The sequence below is a fragment of the Curcuma longa genome, chromosome 7 (genome assembly GCF_044706935.1).
Source record: "Curcuma longa cultivar G26 ecotype Majalengka, Jawa Barat chromosome 7, ITB_CL_G26_1.1, whole genome shotgun sequence".
In the NCBI taxonomy this organism is placed as follows: domain Eukaryota; kingdom Viridiplantae; phylum Streptophyta; class Magnoliopsida; order Zingiberales; family Zingiberaceae; genus Curcuma; species Curcuma longa.
The window spans coordinates 1186198-1208264 of NC_133867.1; the positions used below are offsets into that span (position 1 = coordinate 1186198).

Here is a 22067-nt window from a genome sequence, read left to right on the forward strand (position 1 = left end):
GCAACCAAAGGGCTTCCGGTCGTTTGTTCTAAATTAGCAGTCAAAGATTGACCATCGAAAATTACATCGAAAATATGATTCTCGATGATAGTTAGAAAGTCTCGGAACGATCACGACAAACGTTGTTGCGTGATTTCCATAATAAGGCTTTTCTCTTGATTCAATCGTCATCGATCATCGGCTAGTACCGAAGATGATGACGCGACTCGTGACTTCCGAAGTCGTCCAGACAGAAGCTTGGCGTGGATCACCAGTAGAGACGGGACTCCGACTAAGATCGCTCAATTGATTCAATACAATTCAAACGTCATACGCGAGGTACGGTTTAGAATAATTTTATTATTCAACAAAATTTTAATTTCCTGTCATACTTTGTACTTATTATTTCTTGTTTATGCATGCGTGTGTGATGATAATTAGAGTTAATTATTTTTTTATTTTCACTGAGCACGTTTCTGAAACGTTAGAACACACGCATTGCATCGGGACGATCCCAACATGTGACCTTGAAGTCATTTAAGGAATTAATGGAAGGGGCAAGGAGCTGACTGAACCACCGTTCGACTAAACTTAACAAAGTAGTCAAGAAAACTCGACACTTAACACTATCAGAGTATTGATGCAGCATGGAAACATTCTCAAAATGGCACCTATATATTCTCCCAATTGTGGTCATCGAAAATGACGAGACAATTCTTACTCAAGAATTCTTCTAGAGAACCCTCATTGGCGGGAGCGCCATTCCTTTGCAGTCACGAGGAGGTGTCTCCCTTGCTCGCGACTCGTGCGAATCTTCATCAAGGAGGGTTATCCCCTCATTGAGGGAGCCCATAACTAGCAAGGCCCCTACTAATGGCAGTGACACCCTAACCCAAAGAGAGCGCACACTTGGTGAGAGAGGAGGGGCCATTAATGGTAACGGTTGTAGGAGCGGTGTCACTGTAGCACTTCTTGCACCGTCTTGAAGACCAATTGATTGATTTTTTTGGCGTCATGGCTATTACCTCACCACATCTTTTCTCTCCGACAGAGCCATAGTTGTCATTAATTTTTTCGACGTTAACCATCATAGTGTCTTAACTTAGATATTCCATAGATGATGTCAATTTATTCTGGTCAAATATCATGGATAGTCAAGCTACTGGGGTAGCGAACGGGCTAACATGCACACTCCCAGAGATCGCTACAAAAGAGGGTAAGAAAGCTTGAAACATACTCCAAAAGATAGTTAGAATGACATCGGGGATGAATCATGATAGACCACTCCAACAATCATATTAGAGTTTTTTTACAAGAAAACGCTAAGAAAATTGTTATATACCCACGGTAAGTTTTAGCTACGCATATACAAACTGTAGGTAAAAGTAACATATAACCACATATATATGACATCGTCACTGTAAGTTATAGGGGTAGATATCAATACTGTGGCTAAGAAAAATTAAGGTTTGTGTGTGTGCTTATCTATACCCATAGAAGTGGGCAACTTTTTAAAGAGATATTAATGTGTCTATTCTCTGGAACGTGCACATTTGTTTATGGTATGTTTCGATATGCATGCTATTGTTCTCCTTGTATTCTTGGAGAAACGGTCCCATGAATGAAATGGTCATATCGCCCCCTTATCCCTGCGCTCTAACATCTTCAACAAACCAGATAGGGTGTGGGCCTGAATCAAGGATGGAGGAGAAGGTGAGGTCAATGTTGAATGGCATGGAGGATAGACGAAGGTGGAGCTGGAGATCGAGTCAGAGATAAGGTCGGTGTCTGCAGCCGACTTAGAGATAAGGTCGGAGCCCGAGGGTGAGTCGGAGATGAGGTCGACGCTCAAGGCTGAGTTATGGTATGAGGTCGGTACCCGAGGCTAAATTATGGTATGAGGTCGACGTCCGAGATCGAGTTGGAGATGAGGTCGGTGCTCAAGGCCAACTCGGAGACGAGATTGGCGCTCAAAGTCGAGTTGTGGTAGCCGACTTGTCTTCGCTCCTGGGGATGCGTGCACTGAGTTGGTTCGACTAAACTCAGGTGCTTTCTATGCCTAGTCCACTACCTTTTGGGATATGCCTAACCCGTCTTTAACTTTAATTAACAGCTCAGTATAGTTCAGAATCTCACAGGCTATATGGGGGTTGTAGGCTTCTACCATATCAATTAGTTTTTATCGTTAGCTGCCCTAGAACCTTTAGAATTTACCCTAAGGTTCCAAATTCTCAATTAGGTCTAAGGTTTCCCTAGGACCTCGTATAATCCTCTAGGGTTCCTTTCCAAAATGAAATTCTCACCTAAGTTTTTAAGTAGAAGAACTCCTACGTCTGTTTTCTCATAGCGGTCGATCATTACTGAAAGATAGAGTGCAAGTTTGTGTTCATTACGTTTACTCATAGTCTCCAAGTGCATAACTATACTCTCACCCATATCTCTCCAAATTAGCAACAAACACACCTCCTAAACTATAAACTAATTTCATTAAACAGAGATTTAAAAAATCCAAGAATTTCACATGCAAAAAATAAATTAAAAAAATAAAGAAAGAAAGAAAAAGCTTAACTACTCGTACTTCAATTTGTAGCAGGTATTAGGCTTTAAGGTGGCATGTGAAACTGCTCTGCTTTGCAGATCACTAAAGTTGTTAGATGAAGGTGGTTGATACTTGTGCATTTGGTCGTGCAGATTTTCAGAACTAAAATTTAAGTGTAAAGTGGAAGAAAACTAAAATGGAACGCATCGTCTACCAAATTTAAACGTATAAATTATATTTTAAATTTATTCGATAAATAAATTCAAAAGGAAGATCGTGTATTTGTAAAGTTAGTGGATGAATGTCTCTACAGATGTGGTGCAGTAATACAGTATTTAAAAGAATAAATAAAAAATTAATTTTAATTTTAATTTTAATTTTAATAGAAATCAATATTTTAAAGATAAATCAAAGAAAAAAAATATTAATAAGTCTGAACAGGAGGACGAATTCTTTGGGATTTGCATAATTGGAGAAAAAGAAGGGACTAACTCGCCTTCGATTCAAGCCGAAGGCAGAGCTTGAGTTACAGGACCACAACATCCACAATCACACTAGGAAAAAGCAACATCTTTCTTTATACAATCGATGATGCTGTAGTTTTCCTAAAGTAAAGATTTTCTTTTGTTCAGATTTAAACTATGTTTTTTGATGGAGGGGGAATGGTAGCAAAAATGTGGATCGGTGAAGACTAAATGATCGGAGATGAAGGTGTCTCCCAAACGTCGAACACATTCTCCTCGCTGTGCAAGGCGAAGAGTCGGTCGCCGCCGATCGAAAAGTCACAGATTGAGCCGCCGAAGCTGCGTCTGAGCGTGGAGGTCAGCACCCACTCGGGCCCGCAGAAGATCGAGATGCCATCGTTCATGGAGGAGAAGAGCTGGCCGTCGTGCGTCACGAGTTTAGGGTAGCAGCTCTCTTCGTTGGGAGGTTTTCGGTTCGTGAGCTTGCTCCTTGAACTCCACCGCACGCCGCCGGCGTGGCTCCTCAAGTCGATGAAGCCGAGGTCGTCGTATTGGTTGACGACGCAAATGGAGCGGGTTTCTTCGACGGCGATGGCGTGGAGGACGCGCTTCTCGTCGAGGGAGGCCGAAACCGATGTGTTGGCGTCGGACCACGACCACACCACGCCCTTGGCTCTGAAGTCTAAGAGGCCGATGAAACTGGTGTCTCTTCTAGGGAACAATGTCGCCACCATGAGACACTTGTCGGCGTCGAGCCACTGCAGCTTGTCGGCGTCGCCGAGCGAGCAATCCAGCGGCTCGTAGAAGAAGTCAACCTGTTCGCCGGTGTCTTGGTCCCACACCCCGATGCCGTACTCATTGCAGCGCCCTTTGCAGCTGGCGAAGATCTTCCGATCAGCGTTACTGAAGCTGAGCGCGCCGGCGGTGAAGCTCTTGACTTGGTTGTAGTGGGTGACGCGGAAACGGTGGCGGAGCTCGCCGGTGGAGGCCGAGAAAACGCCCATGCCGCCGTCGCCCTTGCCCAACCGCTCGCGGGCGGAGATCACGATGCTGCCAGAGTCGATGTAGCCGACGTCGTTGACCTGCTGGAAGTCGAGGCTGATGGGTGGGTGAGCTTCCAGCATCCAATCGTAGACGTGGACCATGCTGCCGTGGGCGACGCAGCAGCCGCCGTCAGGGCCGGCACGGATGGCCGTGCCGTCGCCAGGAGCGCGGCCGGAGACGGAGCTGGCAAGCTGGAGGCGGTTCCCGTCGAAGGCGCCCCACCGGGCGGCGCGGACCTTGTCGAGGAGGCCATAGAAGAGGGCCTCGCGGAAGAGAAGCTTCTCCGTCATGTTGGGCGGGATGTGGAGCTCGCCGGTGCGGAGGAGATCGAGGAGCACGGCAAAGCAGGCCGGATTGCGGTCGATAAAGTACTCAGCCCCCGCGGACTCGCCCTCCTCCGGCTGCCTGACGTTCCACGACTCATCGAGAAGGGCCCCGAGCATCGAGTGCCGACCGGCGTTGGCGAGAGTCGTTGCCGTCGTCTCGAAGATCTTCCCGCCCACGTTGAACCGCACACGGCACCTCCTACCAGCCATGGATCCAAGCTCCTATACGACCAACCAGGATCGACACACAAAGATCAAATTTTGATCGGCAAGCTCAAATTTTGACCAATAACAGCGATTTCCCCCACAAAATATAGAACAAATCAATCGACGGAACGATTAAGGAAGAAATCAATCAAAAGGAACGCCAAGGAGAACAGACATCAACTCGAGAACAAAACAGGAAAAGACCAAAGGGGCAAGGAACGCCGGAAGAAATGATATATTTGCCGATTAATAATTTCCCTACTGGGTAAGAAGACGATGGATTTTGCAGGATCTGGCGGCCGGAATTGGGGAGGTCGCAAGAGCGAAGGAAGACGATACGGAGGCACGACCAGAACGCCTCTTATTCCTCTTCGTCCCCTTCCAATTCTCTCTTTCCTCTCCCAACAATAAATTATTCATCAGAAGGCGGAATTAAGAAAATTCAGAGCAGGTAAGTGGCGGATTGAGAAGTCAAGCACCCAGCAGCGGCATCCAATCGCCGGCGACCGCGTCCGGCCGTCCGAGGAATCGAAGTCGCCGTCGCCCTTTCTCACTCCAACCCTCAAATCAAGTCGTGCTATCAAAGTCTCCGTCTGAATCCTCCCTGCAATCAAGTTGGATTTGGAAGTAATTGACGCAAAGGTTAATGATTTATTTGATCAATCAATAGTTTGTGGTTTTACTTGTTAGCCCTTTAAAAATTGATAATTATGTATTATCAATAATTCTTCCTCTTTATAATCTCAATTTTACCAAAACTTGCATTTGAAATGCAGGAATTTTCAATTGGTGAACTAGATTTTGAAAATTCTCAAACACTCAACCCTTAACTCTAACCCATCCTCTCGATTCCTTCGCAAACCTACTCTAACTTACTCGTTAATTGTCCACCCACTCCGACTTGTCTATAGAGAATTGATGATTCATTTCCTCTTTTTTCTTCGCCGCTAACAATTCTTCCTCGTGAAATTGGAGAAGTTGATTTATTTATTTTTGATAATTTAAGTATTATTGGTACAGTTCCATGAAAATTTTTCATCGACTACTATGGTAAATCCGAAAGCACATGCAACTCTATATCCAACAGTCAACATTTCAAATTTTTCAATTCTAACTAGATTCAAATAGTGAATATTTGAATAAAACCATTGCAATAAGCCATAACTCGGATTCAAATCGTGAATATTTGAATAAACCATTGAACATCTTATCGCTATATCATTGTCTAGGGGCAATCAAATCACTTTGATGAATCTTCAAAATTATAAATGGATTCCTAAGATCATTAAAAGCACGATGGCAATGTCACAACTACAATGTACCTCCAAAGGCCCACCAAACTACTTTAATTGATTACATAAGCTAGAATGTGTAGTAGGTGGTGAGCGCATGAATCAATTCTGGAAAACTCTAAGAATCCAATGGTGGTGTCACTTCTACATTTTACCTTATTTAGACACATCGAGGAGATTGTTTTCTAAACAACCTTGATGGATTTGCAAAGGTGAATTTCAAATGTGAGGGTTTGGTGAAGTCGTAGGAGCTCTAGAAATACAATTGTGGTCTCACTTCTAAGTTTTGACCGGTTAAGGTTCATCAAAGTCATTTTGGCCAAAGCCCATAAATGGACCTACGTAGAGAAGAAGCATAGTTGAGATCATGGATTGGGTCTTATGAGCTCTAGAATCATGATGATGGTTTATAATTTTGACCTCTCTAAATAACTTTAATGACTTATATAGGTTGGATTACATATGTGAGGATATGTACGAGTTTCTAAGAGCTCGAAAGAACAACAATAGCCTTAGTTCTACATTTTGACGCCTCTAGGTCCATTAAGGTGGCTTAGTGAAATCACCTTAATGTGAACCTATAGAGGATAGAATGCATAGATAATACCTTGGATTTGTTCGTGGGATCTAAAAGAGCATAATGGGTGGTTTGCAATGCTTACCAAATGTGTTTGATGGAACTATACAAGGGTTACTATTGAGTAGCCTTCTTGCATATGCAAAACAAACCATTTCTTGAAGAAATCTTTTCATGGATGGACTCGGTTGAATTTAGTATTTTTCAATCCTAGTGAGCTCAATTATGTCTATTGACCTAAAACCTAGTGTATGTGTGAGATTGAATAAAGCAATAATGGAGTTTGATGATTCATTTACTATTGAGATGATATCGTTTAGGTAGAGATTTGTTAATTAGTTACTTTAAAAATTACTCAATAAAAGGTGAGTCAGTGAGTCAACTACTTAGATGATTCAAGGAGATTCTAAAATGCCTATACAAAATTGGAGAATGAATTGAGAATCATAATCTAATTAGGTATACCCCAAAGGTATTTCCTCGATCAAACTTATGGTCATATATGGTAGATACCTATAAAGTATCAAAGAGTCTCCTTTGGATACATCTCCGAAAAGATCAAGCCCCCTTTGGGTACATCCTTATAAAGATAAAGTTTTCATGGCTTGGGAAAGATGGCAATTTGGGAATAACTCCTTTGGGTACATCTCTAAAAAAATCAAACTTTCATGGCTTGGGAAAGATGGCAGTTTGGGAACAACCCCTTTGGGTACATCCCCAGAATGGTTGAAGCCTTCACGTCTTTGGAAGTTAGTAGATTCGAAAGTTTGTAAACTCATAAGTTCTTGGATCCGAAGGTTCATGGCTTGGTAAGAAGTTTGCAAACTCGAAAGTCCGCAGACTGGGAAGTTCGTGGCATGGGGACCTCGTATCTAGGGGAATGAGTGACCTGGGATCATCCCTAGGGAGATACAACAATCGGATTGCTCAGGTATGAAAGTGGCGGTCTACCTATCATGGTCGACCAACATGGGTAAAAACTTACACGAGTACCTTTCTGAGTAAATTGCCTCCAAGCTCCTTTTTCTATGATTGGCAGTGTAAGAGCATCCTCGTTCAAGAACATCCTTAGCCCTTCATCTAGGCCGTGAGAACATCTCCTTTCAGGAACATCTCCCTTGAACCCTTTGATATTTTATCTTATCACTCTCTCTAATGTTTCTCTAACTAGCCGTCAAACCGGTGGCGCAGTCATCCAAGCCATGATAATAACCCCACCCTCAGATATCTCCCCTGGATTCTCACATTCCTACTATTTTACTTGATCATCTCTGCTAACCCCTCTTGGATCAGGAATCAAGAGCAAGGAAGAGCCATAATAAGACCCAATGACATCAACAGGCTAGCATGCATACAGTCACATGGGGTAAGGTGAGGTTAGTTGTACACCCTCACCAGATGATGTTAGTGCACTGAGCCTATTAGATAGCAGCATGGGGAAGGGAGGGCAACCTTGTACTTGGGACCTTACCTTTGTCATACCTTATCTTTGACTGAAGCCAACCAGAGGTGACTAAGACCTTATTGCCTCCCACACTGGAGGTTCACTTCACCCACACAGAAGACCAGTAGCAATAGCATGGGCCAATCCACGTGGAAAGTTGTTGCCTCCTTATATAAGGAGCTAGGGGTTCATCAAGAAGGAGGATGACTATTTCGATAGAGAACCCATTGTAAGTAAAGGCAGTAGATTAACTTGGTCAATCACTGTGCTTCTTCTATCTTAGCTCAAGCCCTTCCCCTAGCAGAAGGCAGTATTTCTCGCAGCTTGCACAAGCCCTTCCCCCATGGTGGCACTCTCTTCTTCCTAGTTCAAGTCCTACTCTTGAGGAAGACAACCTTTTCCCTTCAACACTATGCTTGCTTAAGCATCAAAGGGCCAAAGTCGGCAACAACGGCCCCCACTGATCAGTGTTGACATTGCAGATCAAACGGATAGCTTGGGCACAACAGGTAGAAGGAGGAGCCGCTCAGAGATAGTGGGTCAAAGGAGATTGAAGACCTTGCTAGTGTGAACCCAAATCAATCGATGTGCCCGAAGAAGGAGGTTCGGGAGTAGAAGGGAGATTCACCCACATCATTTTTGGCGTCGTCTGTGGAAAAGGAGCACTAAGGCATGAGGATGGTAGGTGCTCAGAGGATAGTCACTAAGTCACATATGGAGGAGTCGGAAGAGTTGAGATAGTGGGTCCTCCCACCGGTAGTGGAAATAGCAGGAGGCCCCATCCCATGGGGATAGTTGGTGTAGTTTATTAGTGCCAAGATTGATGAAGCCTTTAAGGGTGGTCTGTTAATGACTTTTCAGGAAGGAGCAGGAGTTTTTGTGGGAATCGCTCTGGCAACTGAACCCTCGGTATAGAGTTCAAACGGAGTCGCTTCCACATCTCGCCCTAGAAAAAAATTGGCCAACACAATTAGATCGATCAACCAGGTCAGACTAACTAGCCTAGTTAAGCCAACTAACCCTGTCAAGCCACCAGGGGAGAGTCATAGCTTGACATATGCCATTCTCAATTGTCATTTTGGAGGAAGCATTGTTTGCCAACTTTCTCTCACCTCAAATGCATGAATACAATGGCATTACATACCCTAAAGAACACCTTTATCGCTTTGAAAATGCAGCTCTTCTCTACCATGTCTCTGATGTGCATGAAGTGTCAAGTTTTCCTCACAACCCTTATGGGACTAGATCAGTAGTGGTTTGGCACTCTACGTCAGGGCACTATCTAGCCCTGTGATGACTTTGCAATCTTATTTTTACGATACTTTTCAAGCTCAAAGGGCACTATCTAGCCCTTTGATGACTTTGCAATCTTGATGACTTTGAATCTTTTCAACTTTATGCAGAAGCAATAAGAATTTCTTCGAGAATACATACAAAGGTTTAACCAAGTTACACTGGAGGTGCCCTCAACAACACCGAATATCTTGATCGAGGCTTTTTCCCAAGGCCTTCGTAACGGTGATTTTTTCTGCTCAAATTATAATGAATTGTTGGCTCGGGTGAAGAGATACATTAACATGGAGGAAGCACAGAAGAGTAAACATGGATCAGTGTAGAACCTGAGCTACTAAAGAAGGAGGCGAAAGGGATCATCATCACGATTACAAGTTCCCAACACTACACACTCCATCGATGTCGCATGCCCCACCTATGTAGCATATATAGGATCCAAAAGAGTGCTAGACGGGGTGAGTAGCACACTTCACTTTTTCACTTTATTTTTGAAAATTATTTTTAAACACATTAGTACACCACAGAAAATAAGAATAAAAAGTTGAAGATAAAGACAAGTTATTTTTACTTGGTTCACAACTTCTAACTACTACTTTAAGGCTCGCAGTCCTTGACTGCTTCCGATGAACAATTCACTAAAAGATTTTTTCTCATAACGATAAAGAGTCTTATCTAAGAGGAACAGTAATAAGTTTACCATTCCTGAAAAATTAAGTACAAGTAGATGAAATAATATAGCTACTAGTTACTAATTGTAAAATAGAAGTTGAGCGTAATGTCAGTGTAACGTCGCAGTGTCGCAGCAGCGTCTCAAGAGCATAGAGCATGTGAACAAGAGTTATAGAATGGTCGTAATGGTTGTTCTGGAGGCTCTATTCGTGGCTACTTATATTAAGCAATCCAAACACCTGGATCCCCTTCCAAGCGCCCCCACATCGGCTATTCGATCTGCTATTATAGCTGACTTAGCATCTTCGGGCACTTAGATCCCTTCTAGGTGCTTGGAATGATGATGTGGCAGTTGTCGGATCAACCTTGACTTCATAGCGTCTTATCCTTCTTCGGGTGCTTGGAGGTTGAGGTGTCCTAGCCAATCACGACTTGCCACCACAGCTGTCTCGTGGGCCAGAACCTACTACTCTTAGGAGAGTTATCTTTTGTCAAATATCCAATTCTCTAGATCTATTTAGATTTTTTGCTCAGAATTTGATCCTTGAACCCTAAGACTTTCTTTCGATGCCCGATTCTTGCTGGCCCATCAACCTACTAGACGTCTGCTCCACTGACCCACCAAGGCTTCCCACCTGATGTCCTTGATCTATCAAGATTTCTTGCCCAGTCCCACTAACCAGGACTTCTTGCTTAGCCTCCAACTAGTACTTTCTTTTCCTAGCCTCCAACTAGGAATTTTCTATACTACCTGCATACTTAGACTAACTCGTTAGTTCATAACACTCTTTTAACTTGAACCCTTTGCCATAATCAAAACACATATTTGATCATCTGATGCTCTCTACAACAACAATTCCCCCCTTTTTGATTATGGCAACATAGTTTAACATTAAGTATCAAATTACTTAAATAGTGAAAACATTGAAAACAACCTCCCCCTTAATTTAGTATATCCCCCTGAATTTAAAATAGTTTTTTGAAGATTCATAATTTCTCTCTCTTTGGATTGGGTGTGGTCCTTTTTCTTTTTAACTTTAAGTTTTGAAAACCACTCAAAGAAACTGTTGGGTTGCAAGGGTTCAAATATAGTCCCACATCTAAAACATATGGAAAAGATCATGGGTTTAAAAGGATGAAAAATATCTCCATTGGGGAGCTTTTGGGGAGAGCCCAAGAACAAAGTCATGAGGGTTTAGGCCCAAAGTGGACAATATCATGCTATTGTAGAGATATTTTAATTCCATCGGTTCTAACAAGTGGTATCAGAGCGAGGCCGCTCTTCACCGGACTAACCGTCGAAAGAGCCATGATCCAGATCTAACCATGTGGGTTGAACCTTAAAATAAAAGAAGTGGGTGCTCCTGTGTCTAAATCAAGAGGACCAGATACTAGATAGAAAGTCCTAGTTGTGGCTAGGTAGGAAGTTTTAGTAGGTCGGGTGTACCGAGGGATAGAAAGTCCTGGTGGATCGAGGATTCGGACATCAAACAGAGATTTTTCGTTTGAGGGAGGCCTGTGGTCCTTTGTTTGAGGGGGAGATTGTTGGGTTGTAAGGGTGCAAACATAGTCCCACATCTAAAATACATAGAAAAGATCATGGGTTTAAAAGGATGGAAAATATCTCCATTGGGATGATGCCTTTTGGGGAGAGCCCAAGAACAAAGTCATGAGGGTTTAGGTCCAAAGTGGACAATATCATACCATTGTGGAGATATTTTAATTCCATCAGTTCTAACAGTGTTAGATTTGAGAGGTGTCCTAAGGCAATCGCCTTACGGTTATACTATTTATTAGATAAATAGCAATTCACTATTTGAGTGCACATTCCATATGTGTTTGATCGGATCTTAAACTCGAATACTGAATGTCCGCAATACGATTCATAGCATGAGAGAATTTGTGATTGGATCACAACTCGTGAGCATCTCTACATGTGTAATTATGAGCGTATTGAAATTATCCCTAGTTAAGGAATTGATGAGCACGGACGTCATCGATTCTGTCGAGACTAGCACGTTTTGAACTCCTTGGTTAGCCAAGCAGCTGATCTCACTGCTGTCAACATTAGATGTTGAGAGTTAAACGTGGATGTTGGTTAAAGGTAACCAGTTCATTGGAGTGACCTGCTTTGAGACTTCATATGGTTCGATATACATATGTCAATGAAGATCTCAGTGCAGCTTAAGTGCGAGTTTCCTTTGACTTGCGGTATTCAAGTCACCTTGGCCATGGAAGCTTATACTTTGACATCTTAAGTAAGCATCTCCAAGGAGGTGTGGACCTGAGATGATTGGGTATAAGTCGAAATGTCCGAAGGTGTTTGAATAGCCCACAGAGGATTCACCGCTCCTTGGAAAAGGAGACGTATACCCTGCGGCCGCTTGTCAGGATTGTTACTAAAAGTCTTTGGCCAAAGCATTACATGTTAAGAGTACGGTACTCTTGGATATGTATACGAGTAACTTGAATCCACAGGACAAGAAAGCAGCTTGGGCTAGGTGTGACGTAGTCAGCCTAGTGGGGACCGACACATAGACTATGTCCTGAACCAAGCGGGTATAAGACGGTGAAAGGAACGAGACACGATTTAGTATAGCTGTTGAAGGGTTTAGAAGACGTTCTGGAATCAATCGTTGATTTTTTGGTCAATTGGGGATCATGATATACTACTAGGTGTCACTCATGATCGTTCCGTAATTAATGGTTAATTACGGACGGCCAACATAACCGGGAACCTATTGGGTCACACGCACTACAAGTTCTCCGAAGGACTTAAAACGAGTTTGAGAATTGGATTCTCAGAACGAGAGAAATAAAATCTGGTTGAACCAGACAATGGACAAAATAATGGAACTCGTCTTACGAAGATGAAACGAATGAAACTGATTTCGTTCAAATCAGAGACCGTTTGGTTACTGAACCAAATGATTTGGTTTTGAACCGAATTGAACCAACTTGGTTTGGTTTGCGATGGAAGAGATTTTGACAGAATGGAAGAGATGAATAGATTCGTCTTACGAAGATGAATGAACAAAACTGGTTTGGGTCAAATCGGAGTTCATTTGGTTAGTGAACCAAGCGAACCAAATTTGAACCTGGTTGCTACAGTAATATGGCTCGGTTTAACTTGGTAATCGGTTCAGCCTGATATGGTTTAAATCCTGATTAGCCCTAAACCTAATTTGGTTTGATTTGGGTTTATTCTAAACCGGCCCACACCGATAAACCTAAACCACCCGGTTACTGTAGCTTCCCATATAAACCCAAATCGCGCTGTTTATCCTCCTCCACCGCGCGACGAAGGCTTCTCTTCGGCGCCTGCGTCCTCGCTATCGACTGAAACCTGGTGAAAACCCGGCGCCTCCCTCCCGGAGGAGTCTTGGAGCCCGCCTGCTCTACCAGAGAGCCGCCTTCCCAGCGGCGAACGCGAGGGCAGCGAACTTCTTCCCGCGCGGCGCATCCGGCTGCTCCTTCCGATCTCGGCGCTGCTGTGAGCAAGAAGAGAGCGGGCGAAACCCTCTACGAACCCTAGCCGCGTTTTTCAGCTTTTCGCCTCTTCCTCTTCTCCCCTGTGCGAGCGCCGGCTTTGATCTCCACCTTGTTCGCCGTGAGCCGCCGGAGTGCTCCCTGTTACCGTGAAGAGCATGGCCGCGAGAGTTGTTGCCGGAGAACTGCTCTTGCTGTCGCCGGAGAGCTGCTCATGCTGTCGCCGGAGAGGAGCCCATCCTCCACTCTTGCTGTTGCCGTCAAGAACAGGGAGAGCTCCTTGTTCCGTGAAGAACAGAGCTGAGCTCCTTGTTCCGTGAAGAAGAACCTGAGAGTTCTCTTTTGTTGTCGAATGAAGAAAGCTTTCTTCTTGTTATCGAACAGCCTTTTTTCTTCTTGTTACCGAACAGAAGATCCTTCTTGGTTTTGGAACAAGGAAGTTTCTTCTTGTTATCGAACAGAAGCTTGCTTCTTGTTGTCAAACAGAGAAGCTCTCTATTGCCTAATAGAGAAGCTTTCTTGTTGTCGGAGTTTTCCATCATCGGAAAGGTTCCGATTAATTTGTCCGTTATCGGCGGTCAACGGTTGATCACCGAAACTACATTGAGAATATGATTCTCGGTGATAGTTAGAAAGCCCCAGAAACGATCGCGACAAACGTTGTTGCGTGGTTTCCGGAACAAGGTTTCTCTCGATTCGATCGTCATCGATCATCGGCTAGTACCGAAGACGATGATGCGACTCATGCTTCTGAAGCCGTCCAGACAGAGAGCTTGGCGTGGATCACCAGTAGAGGCAGGACTCGGACGAGGATCGCTCGATTGATTCAATATGGCTCAACATCGTCATCGCGAGGTACACGTTTAGAATAATTTCTTATTCTGCAAATTTTATTTGTGCACGTAGAATAATTGTTATTCAGAAAAATTTTAATTTCCTGTCATGCCTTGTACACATGTTATTTCCTATATTGCATGCGTGTATTGTGATAATAATTAGTTGTTAATTAATTGTTTTATTTCCGCTGCGCACGTTTACGAAACGTGTAGACACGCGCATTGCACCGGGACGATCCCAACAAACAGTTCATACTTATAGGGTTTCACCCACACCCCTCTTAAACCTCACGATGGCCAGCTTCTCCTTCCCTAAATCGCAAACGCAATTTAGGGTTTTTGGGTTGTTCTCTGTGCGAAAGAGAAATCACAAGAGAGGGAGTGCGTGCCGCGCGTGGTGAACCAGAAAACCTAGCCTGAACCGAAGAAACCTGAACCGAGCTGAACCAAACCGGGTAATTAGGGTTTACTGTAGCAAACCGAGACCATTCTTGATTCGCTTGGTTCGGTAACTAAACAACCTCTGATTTGACCCAAACTAGTTTTGTTCACTTCGTCTTCACAAGACGAAGCTCTTCATCTCCTCCATTCTGCCAAAACCTCTTCCAGCATGAATCAAACCAAGTTAGTTCAATTTGATTCAAAATCGAATTATTTGGTTCACAACCAAACGACCTCTAATTTGAACGAAATTAGTTTCATTCATTTCATCTTTATAAGACGAATTCTATCATTTTGTACGTTGTCTAGTCCAACCAGACTTTATTTCTCTCATTCTGAGAATGTAATTCTCAAACTCATTTTAAGTCCTTCAAAAAATTTGTAGTGCGTGCGACCCAATAGGTTTTCGATTATGTTGGTTGTCCGTAATTAACCATTAATTACAAAAGGATCATAAGTGGCACCTAGTAGTACATCATGATCCTCAATTGATCAAAAAATTAACGATTGATTCCAGAACGTCTTCTAAACCCTTCAACAACTCCAATTAAATGTGCCTCGTTCCTTTCACTGTCTTATACCCGTTTGGTTCAGGACATGGTCTACAAGAAAAATCAAGAAACGCTATTCACCCCCCTCTAGCGAACCAACTGATCCTAACATGGAGGGCATGTGGACTTTAGAGGATGCGGCCGAGGGCTCGTCACAAATGTCGACACCTTGCCCTTCTTTGGCAGCTGATTCTTCTATAGCTATGGCCGAGTCAAAGGTCCCTATTGTCGTCAAGATGCAAACTGAGTCTGACGTCCCTGTTGTCACCGAGATGTAGACCCCAATCATTGAGGTGGAGGAGTCTCCCAAGGTGGCCGAGGTCTGACATTAGAAGAGGGATCTAATGCCTTAACAACCATCATCTCCCTAGTCATCTCAACCGATTCCAAGTCTGAGTCGGGCCGGATCTTTAAAATGTCTTAATTCAGTCCAACCACCAATGGAGGATGTTTTAGCTCCACAACCCCTAAGGAGCTGCCCTCCCGAGGTGACTACGGGGGAAGGAGCCCAGACGTCCAAGGTCTCGACAGCGACCATTGCCCCTAGATGAGCTGACACCCTGACACCTAGGTAGAAGTAGCCTAATCCTAGTTCCCCAACTTGGAACCCACCTCTTCATCTTCCGAGTTGTCTCAACCGAGCTCCAGCTTTGGCCCTCCACCCTGTTGGTGCAAGAAGCACTAGTCTGTCCCCAGGGTTTCGATATTCAACAATACACCTAGGTCTGGTCTATTTGATCAAGGATTGATCTAAATATGACCTAATATTTCGATATGAGTGAAGTCTAGTCAGGTCAGTTTGATCAGAAGACTAGCGAAAAATCCTAGTCAGTTGGACTGGGCAAGGAAGTCCTAATCAGGTTGACTAGGCAAGGAGAAGTCCTAGTTGGAGGCTAGGCAAGAAAAGTCCTAGCTGGAAACTAGGTATAGGAAGTCCTAGTTGGAGGTTAGGCAAGAGAAGTCCTAGTTGGAGGCTAGGAGAATTCCTAGTGAGTGAAGTTGGGCAGGAAGTCCTAACTGGAGGTTAAGTAAGGGAAAGTCCAAATAGGTCAAGGATGCCCAGATGTTTGGCAGGTGATAAGTCTACCAAGTGACTAGTCCTAACTGGAGGTTAGGCAAGGGAAAGTCCAAATAGATCAAGAGTGATAAGATGTTTAGCAGGTGGGAAGTCTACCTATGGAAGTGACTAGTCCTAACTGCAAGCTAGGCACGGATGAGCCTAGTAGGTTAGACCTATAGGGTAAAGCTTAGGTAAGCCTAGTAGGTCAGACAGACTACATGTAAGGCTTAAATTGCTTGCGTATTTGTATGCTTATCTTATAGGAACAAGGAGCTGAAAGCAAGATTGAAGAAGTATAAGAGGAACAAACAGAAGCAGCCGAACCAAGCCCGATGTCAACTAAGGTCAAACCTAAGTTTACTAGATCCGGGCGCCCTGGATTAACAAGTTGCTGGAATAGATCCGGGCACCTGGATGGTCCAAGCGCCCTTAGATGGTCCAGGCACCCAAGGTAAGAAGAATTAGTCCCAATAAAGATCGAAGAGATTGGATTGGATCGGCTCAGGGCTCCCAGAAAGGGATCCGAGGGCCCAAAAGTGTCTTTATAAGAAGCCTCAACATGCACCACAAGGAAAATGTGAATCGCTACTATCATTCATCCTACAGTACTGCTGACGTGAATGACAATCTTGCTCATGCGACCGGAGAAGCTACAGGAAGGGTGCAACGCGCTGAAGGGCTTCCAGATCGGCTACACAAGAGGTTGCTTTTTATTAAGTCCTCTTATTTGTACTTATTCTTTATTATTATTTTGGACAGTAAGACAGGTTTATCCACCTCTGAAAAAGTTTCAAAAAGGAGATCATTAGTGGACGGACACCTTCTAGTCCATAGGTCTTGGACGTACTAACCCTGGGGGGTTAGGAACCAAGTAAAAATCTACGTGTCCCTGTCTTATTTTCTAATACCGCTACAAGTTCTTTATGTTAGTAAGAAAGAATGAACAAACAATGAACATGTTATTCACCCCCTCCTCTAGCGCTCACCTCGATCTTACAATTGGTATTAAAGCAAGTCTACTTTTGATTGGGCTAACTGCCATGGGAGCACAACGACAAAGATGGAGGGGGAGAAAGGTATAAATTTTAAAGTTCATTTAAAATTTTATATTATTTATTTTAAGTGTAAGGAGAGAGGACACCATAAAAATCAATGTCCTACTTGTAAGACTCGAACAGCACCACCACGCCAAAGGAGCAACCAATGTTAGAAGCTCGGCGATCCAAAAGAGCACATTACATGCTTCAAGTGCTAGAGTCTCAGACACTACAAGAATCGATGTCCGGAGAAAAAAAGATGGAGACAAAATCGAAATTAGGAGGATGCGATATCGATAAATTTATTTATTTATGAAAATACTTTAGGATTTTGCATGCTAGATCTACTTTTGTTGATCATTTAGATAATATTAATTTAATTAATAAAAATATAATTTCAACTAGTTTAAATAATTTAAAAATAATTTAAATAATTTAACTAATTCAAAAAATTTAGAAATTTAAAATTAACAAATTTAAAAAAATCTAAAAAATCTAAAACTTTAATTAATAAAAATAATTTAATTAATTTAAAAAATTCAATCATTGAAAATTCAAGTGTAATTAATTTGAAATTTTCAACCCTAAAAAATTCAAATTTAATTAATTTAAAAAATTTAACCTTAGAAATTTTAAATTTAATTTAATTAGAAAAATTCAAACATAAATCTTATCAATAATAAAAATTTATCTAATTTAAATAAATTAATTTAAATTTAATAAATTCAATTATTAATAATTTCAATTTAATTAATCTAGATTTAATTCAAATAAATAAAATATTAGACTAATTCTTTAACTTATTCAACTAGCATAATCTACAATTGATAAATTCAAATTTAATTAATTTAATAAATATGAAAATTAATAATAATTCTACCAAATAAGACAAAATTGATAATAATAAAGATAAATCTAATAATTTAAATTTAATTAATAATTTAGAATTAAATAATTAAGATAATACAAATAATAAGATAAATTAGAATCCCATAAAATAAATTCTAAAATTAATAATTTAAATATTAAAAACTAAAAATTAAATCATAAAAATTCTTATAATACATTTTCAAACTTTAAAAATATTAATTTAAATTTAAATATTAAAAATTAAAATTTAAACAATAAAATTAATTATCACATATACCTTTTAATCATGAAACAATGAATAATTTTAAAAATTATAAATTAAATATAAAAAATTTGAAATTAATTACCAAAATTTTATAAAATAAATTTAATAATTTTAATAAGTCAAATTTTAATTTTAAGAACTTAAATTTAAATAATAAAATTAATTATCATCAAATTCTGTTTAATTATGGAACATAACTTAATTCAAATATAAAATTAAATCCACAACTTTTAAAATTCAAGCTTAAACAAATTAATAATCCAAACAAATAAATCATGAATTAATAATTCAAATACAAAATCCTATAATTCAATAACGAATTCAAATCATAAACTATAATTCAAAAATATATTAATAATTTAAAAATCTAATAATAATAAAATGATTATAATTATGAAATTAATTAAAATATTATCAAATGAAATAAAAAACTTAATAAAATTTAAAATATGTCAAAGTGGGTTCACACATAGTAGGTCCACATAAAATGTATCAAATCGAGAATTTGATATATTATTAGAAATCTAATATTGCTTGACTTGTTTGACTCATGCATATCTACCATGTACATGCATACGCTTTATTTTATATGTACATAAATATCATGTCATCATACTTATTTACTTCTTAACTTAGAATAGTTAGTTAAGGATAAATGATTGCTTAACACTTGCTCAACATAGCACTAGGGTGGGGCGAGATGATAGTACATAAGGAAAGCTTAGTCTACGTAGTCAAGTGGGGTAATTAAGGAGTACCTTGCTTGGTCAACTTAGCTAAGTCAACCTAACTGAAGCTACCATATCCTAGACTAGTTAGACTAAGTTTCTCAAGAAGTTGATTAAGATCATAATTTCTTTAAAAAATTTGTCTAAGGAAGTGGTCGTTGTTCTGATAACCAAGAAGGCTCCTGCCTCGCCACGACCTGGAAGCCAATTTTTAAAATGTGGACTTAACTAACTGATAGTTAAACCTAAATCTAACACAGGGTCAAACACTCATTAGAACCTAACCTAAATTAATAAAGATAAAATTGATAAAACATCTCACAAAATTCATAAGGAAATCCTTGTATGTCATGTACTGAGGCACTTAGAATGGGTGAGATGATAAGGACTATTAAATAATAAAGTTTTAAAAATATTTTCAAAAACTATTAAACTATTTTCTAAAAATTATTTTTGAAAATTTGATAATTACTTGAAATTCATATTTGTTGTGTGTAATTATACTATAGTTTTTAAAATACTATATCATTTGAAAATTGATTGACCAACACTTAGACATAAAATCTTTAGGTCAACACTATGTCTAACACCCTAAGACACATAGGCAAAAATTCCTTGTGATTAACAAGGATATCCTAAGAAAGTGTTTAGTTGAGGGAGAGGATATTCTTGAAAGATTTTATGTTCAAAAGACCTTTTAAAATTACTTGAAAAATCTATTTTAAAAATATTTCTTTTGAAAACTCATATTTTACAAAATATTTTGTAAATTAGTCTTTTGACTTGGAACAACCCCTAAGACACATAGGAAGATTGTCTTGTGGTCAATAATGATCCCTAAGAAAGTGTTAGATTTAGGGGGAAGTCCAAATTGGAAGTTCAATTAAAATTCATATTTTGAATTTTTTTTTTAAAAATCATAAGTTACTTATTTTGTTGACTTGGATTAACCTCTAAGACACATAGGGAGTTTGCCTTGTGAGTAATAAAGAGCCCTAAGGAAGTGTTAGATTTAGGAGGAGGTCCAAAATCAAAAGAACAAACATATTTCAAAATTAGTTTTTATAAATATTTGAAAAAATCTTTAGAAAAACCATTTCAAAATTATATCCAAAATTATCTTAAATTATTCTTTTAAGTTGGGTCAAATCCTAAGACACATAGGGAGGTTGCTTTGTAGTTAACAAAGAGCCCTAAGGACTGTCAGGTTAAGCACGAGATTCTGATTTAAAAGGATAATAAATAATTTTTTAAAACTATCTATTTTAAAAATATCTTTAAAAACTCTTTTAAAAATCACTTGAAAAATTATTTTAAAATATCTTAAAAATCCTTTCAAAAACTTATTTTGAAAACTCTTTTGAAAAAAAGTCTTTTAAAAAATTATTTTTAAAAATTATTTTGAAATCTACTATGGTCTTTCAAGAAATTGTCTAGACTAAGTTGTGACCATAGGAAATACATTCATTGTTGGTGCAAAATAAAACTTTTTTGATGTATAAAAAGGGGAAGAATGGTACTTAAGTTAAAAATCTAGAGTTCTCCCAAATTTATAAATCTGATCGAGATTTAACTTAAGAAATTATCAAACATTAAAAAAGAGGAGATTATTGGTGCAAGGAGCACTAGTCTGTCCCTAGGGTTTCAATGTTTGATAATACACTTAGGTCTGGTCAGTTTAACCAAGGGTTGATCCAAACAGGACTTAATATTTAGATGTGAGTGAAGTTTAGTCAGGTCAATTTGACAGAAGAGTAGCAAGAAGTCTTAGTCAGTTGGACCAGGCAAGAAAGTCCTAGCTGGATGCTAGGTAAGGAAAGCCCTAGCTAGAGGTCTAGGCAGTAAAAGTCATAGTTGAAGGCTAGGCAGGAGAAGTCTTAGTGAGTGAAGGCTAGACAGAAGTTATGGTGAGTGAAGTTGGGCAAGGAAGTCCTAACTGGAGGTTAGGCAAGGGAATGTCCAAACAAGTCAAGGGTGATCAAATGTTTGGCAGGTGAGAATTCTATGAAAATGACTAGTCCTAACTGAAGGTTAGGCAAGAGAAAAGTCCAAACAGGTCAAGGGTGACCAGATATTTGGCAGGTGGGAAGTCTACCTATGGAAGTGACTAGTCCTAACTAGAAGTTAGGCACGGGTAAGCTCTAGTAGGTTAGACCTATAGGGTAAGGCTTAGATAAGCTTAGTAGGTCAAACAGATTACAGGTAAGCTTAGGTTGCTTGCGTGTTTGTATGCTTATCTTGCAGGAACAAAGAGCTGGAAGCAAGACGAAGAAGCATAAGAGAAGCAAACAGAAGCAGTCAAACCAAGCTCGGGGTCAACTTAGGTCAAACTTGAGTTAACTAGATCTAGACGCTCGAATGTTACTCTAGGCTTCCGAACGGTCCAGGCGCCCCTACATGGTTTAGGCACCCAGATTAAGAAGAATTGGCCCCGATAAATACCAAAGAGATTGGATTAGATCCGATCAGCTCTGGACACCCAAAAGTGTCTTTATAAGAAGCCTCAAAGTGCACCACAAGGAAAACTCTAGCTACTACCATTCATCCTGCGGTACTGTTGACGTGAATGATATCTTGCTCGTGCGACCGAGGAAGCTCCACGGAAGGGTACGACGCGCTCAAGGGCTTCCAAATCAGCCTCTACACGAGAGGTTATTTTTATTAAGTCATCTTACTTTTGTACTGTAATTTCTTTATTATCGTTTTAGATTATAAAATGGATTTTTTCGCCTCCGAAAAAGTTTCGAAAAGGAGACCATTAGTGGATGGGCGTCTTCCCGTACATAAGCCTTGGATGTAATAACCCTAGAGGATTAGGAATCAAGAGGTAAGCATCGTAGGTCAGATAGACTACAAGTTAGCTTAGGTAAACCTAGTAGGTCAGACAAATTATAGGTAGGTTTATGTTGCTTGTTTCTTGTATGTTAAGCTTGCAAGAACCAAGAGCTAGAAGTAA

General features: G+C 40.4%; 2 protein-coding genes across 2 annotated transcripts in view; both read right to left on the minus strand.

The window, feature by feature from the left end:
• Positions 1 to 22067, minus strand: part of LOC141831914 (uncharacterized) — a 77811-nt gene that overhangs the window by 17993 nt on the left and 37751 nt on the right. The window lies entirely within an intron of this gene.
• On the minus strand, positions 2965 to 5158 carry LOC141832096 (BTB/POZ domain-containing protein At4g30940-like). The gene is made up of 2 exons (XM_074719575.1): positions 4822 to 5158; positions 2965 to 4574 (listed from the first exon to the last, which is right to left on the minus strand). The coding sequence occupies exon 2, from the start codon at positions 4560 to 4562 to the stop codon at positions 3210 to 3212; it is 1353 nt and encodes a 450-aa protein (XP_074575676.1). The 5' UTR covers positions 4563 to 4574; positions 4822 to 5158; the 3' UTR covers positions 2965 to 3209.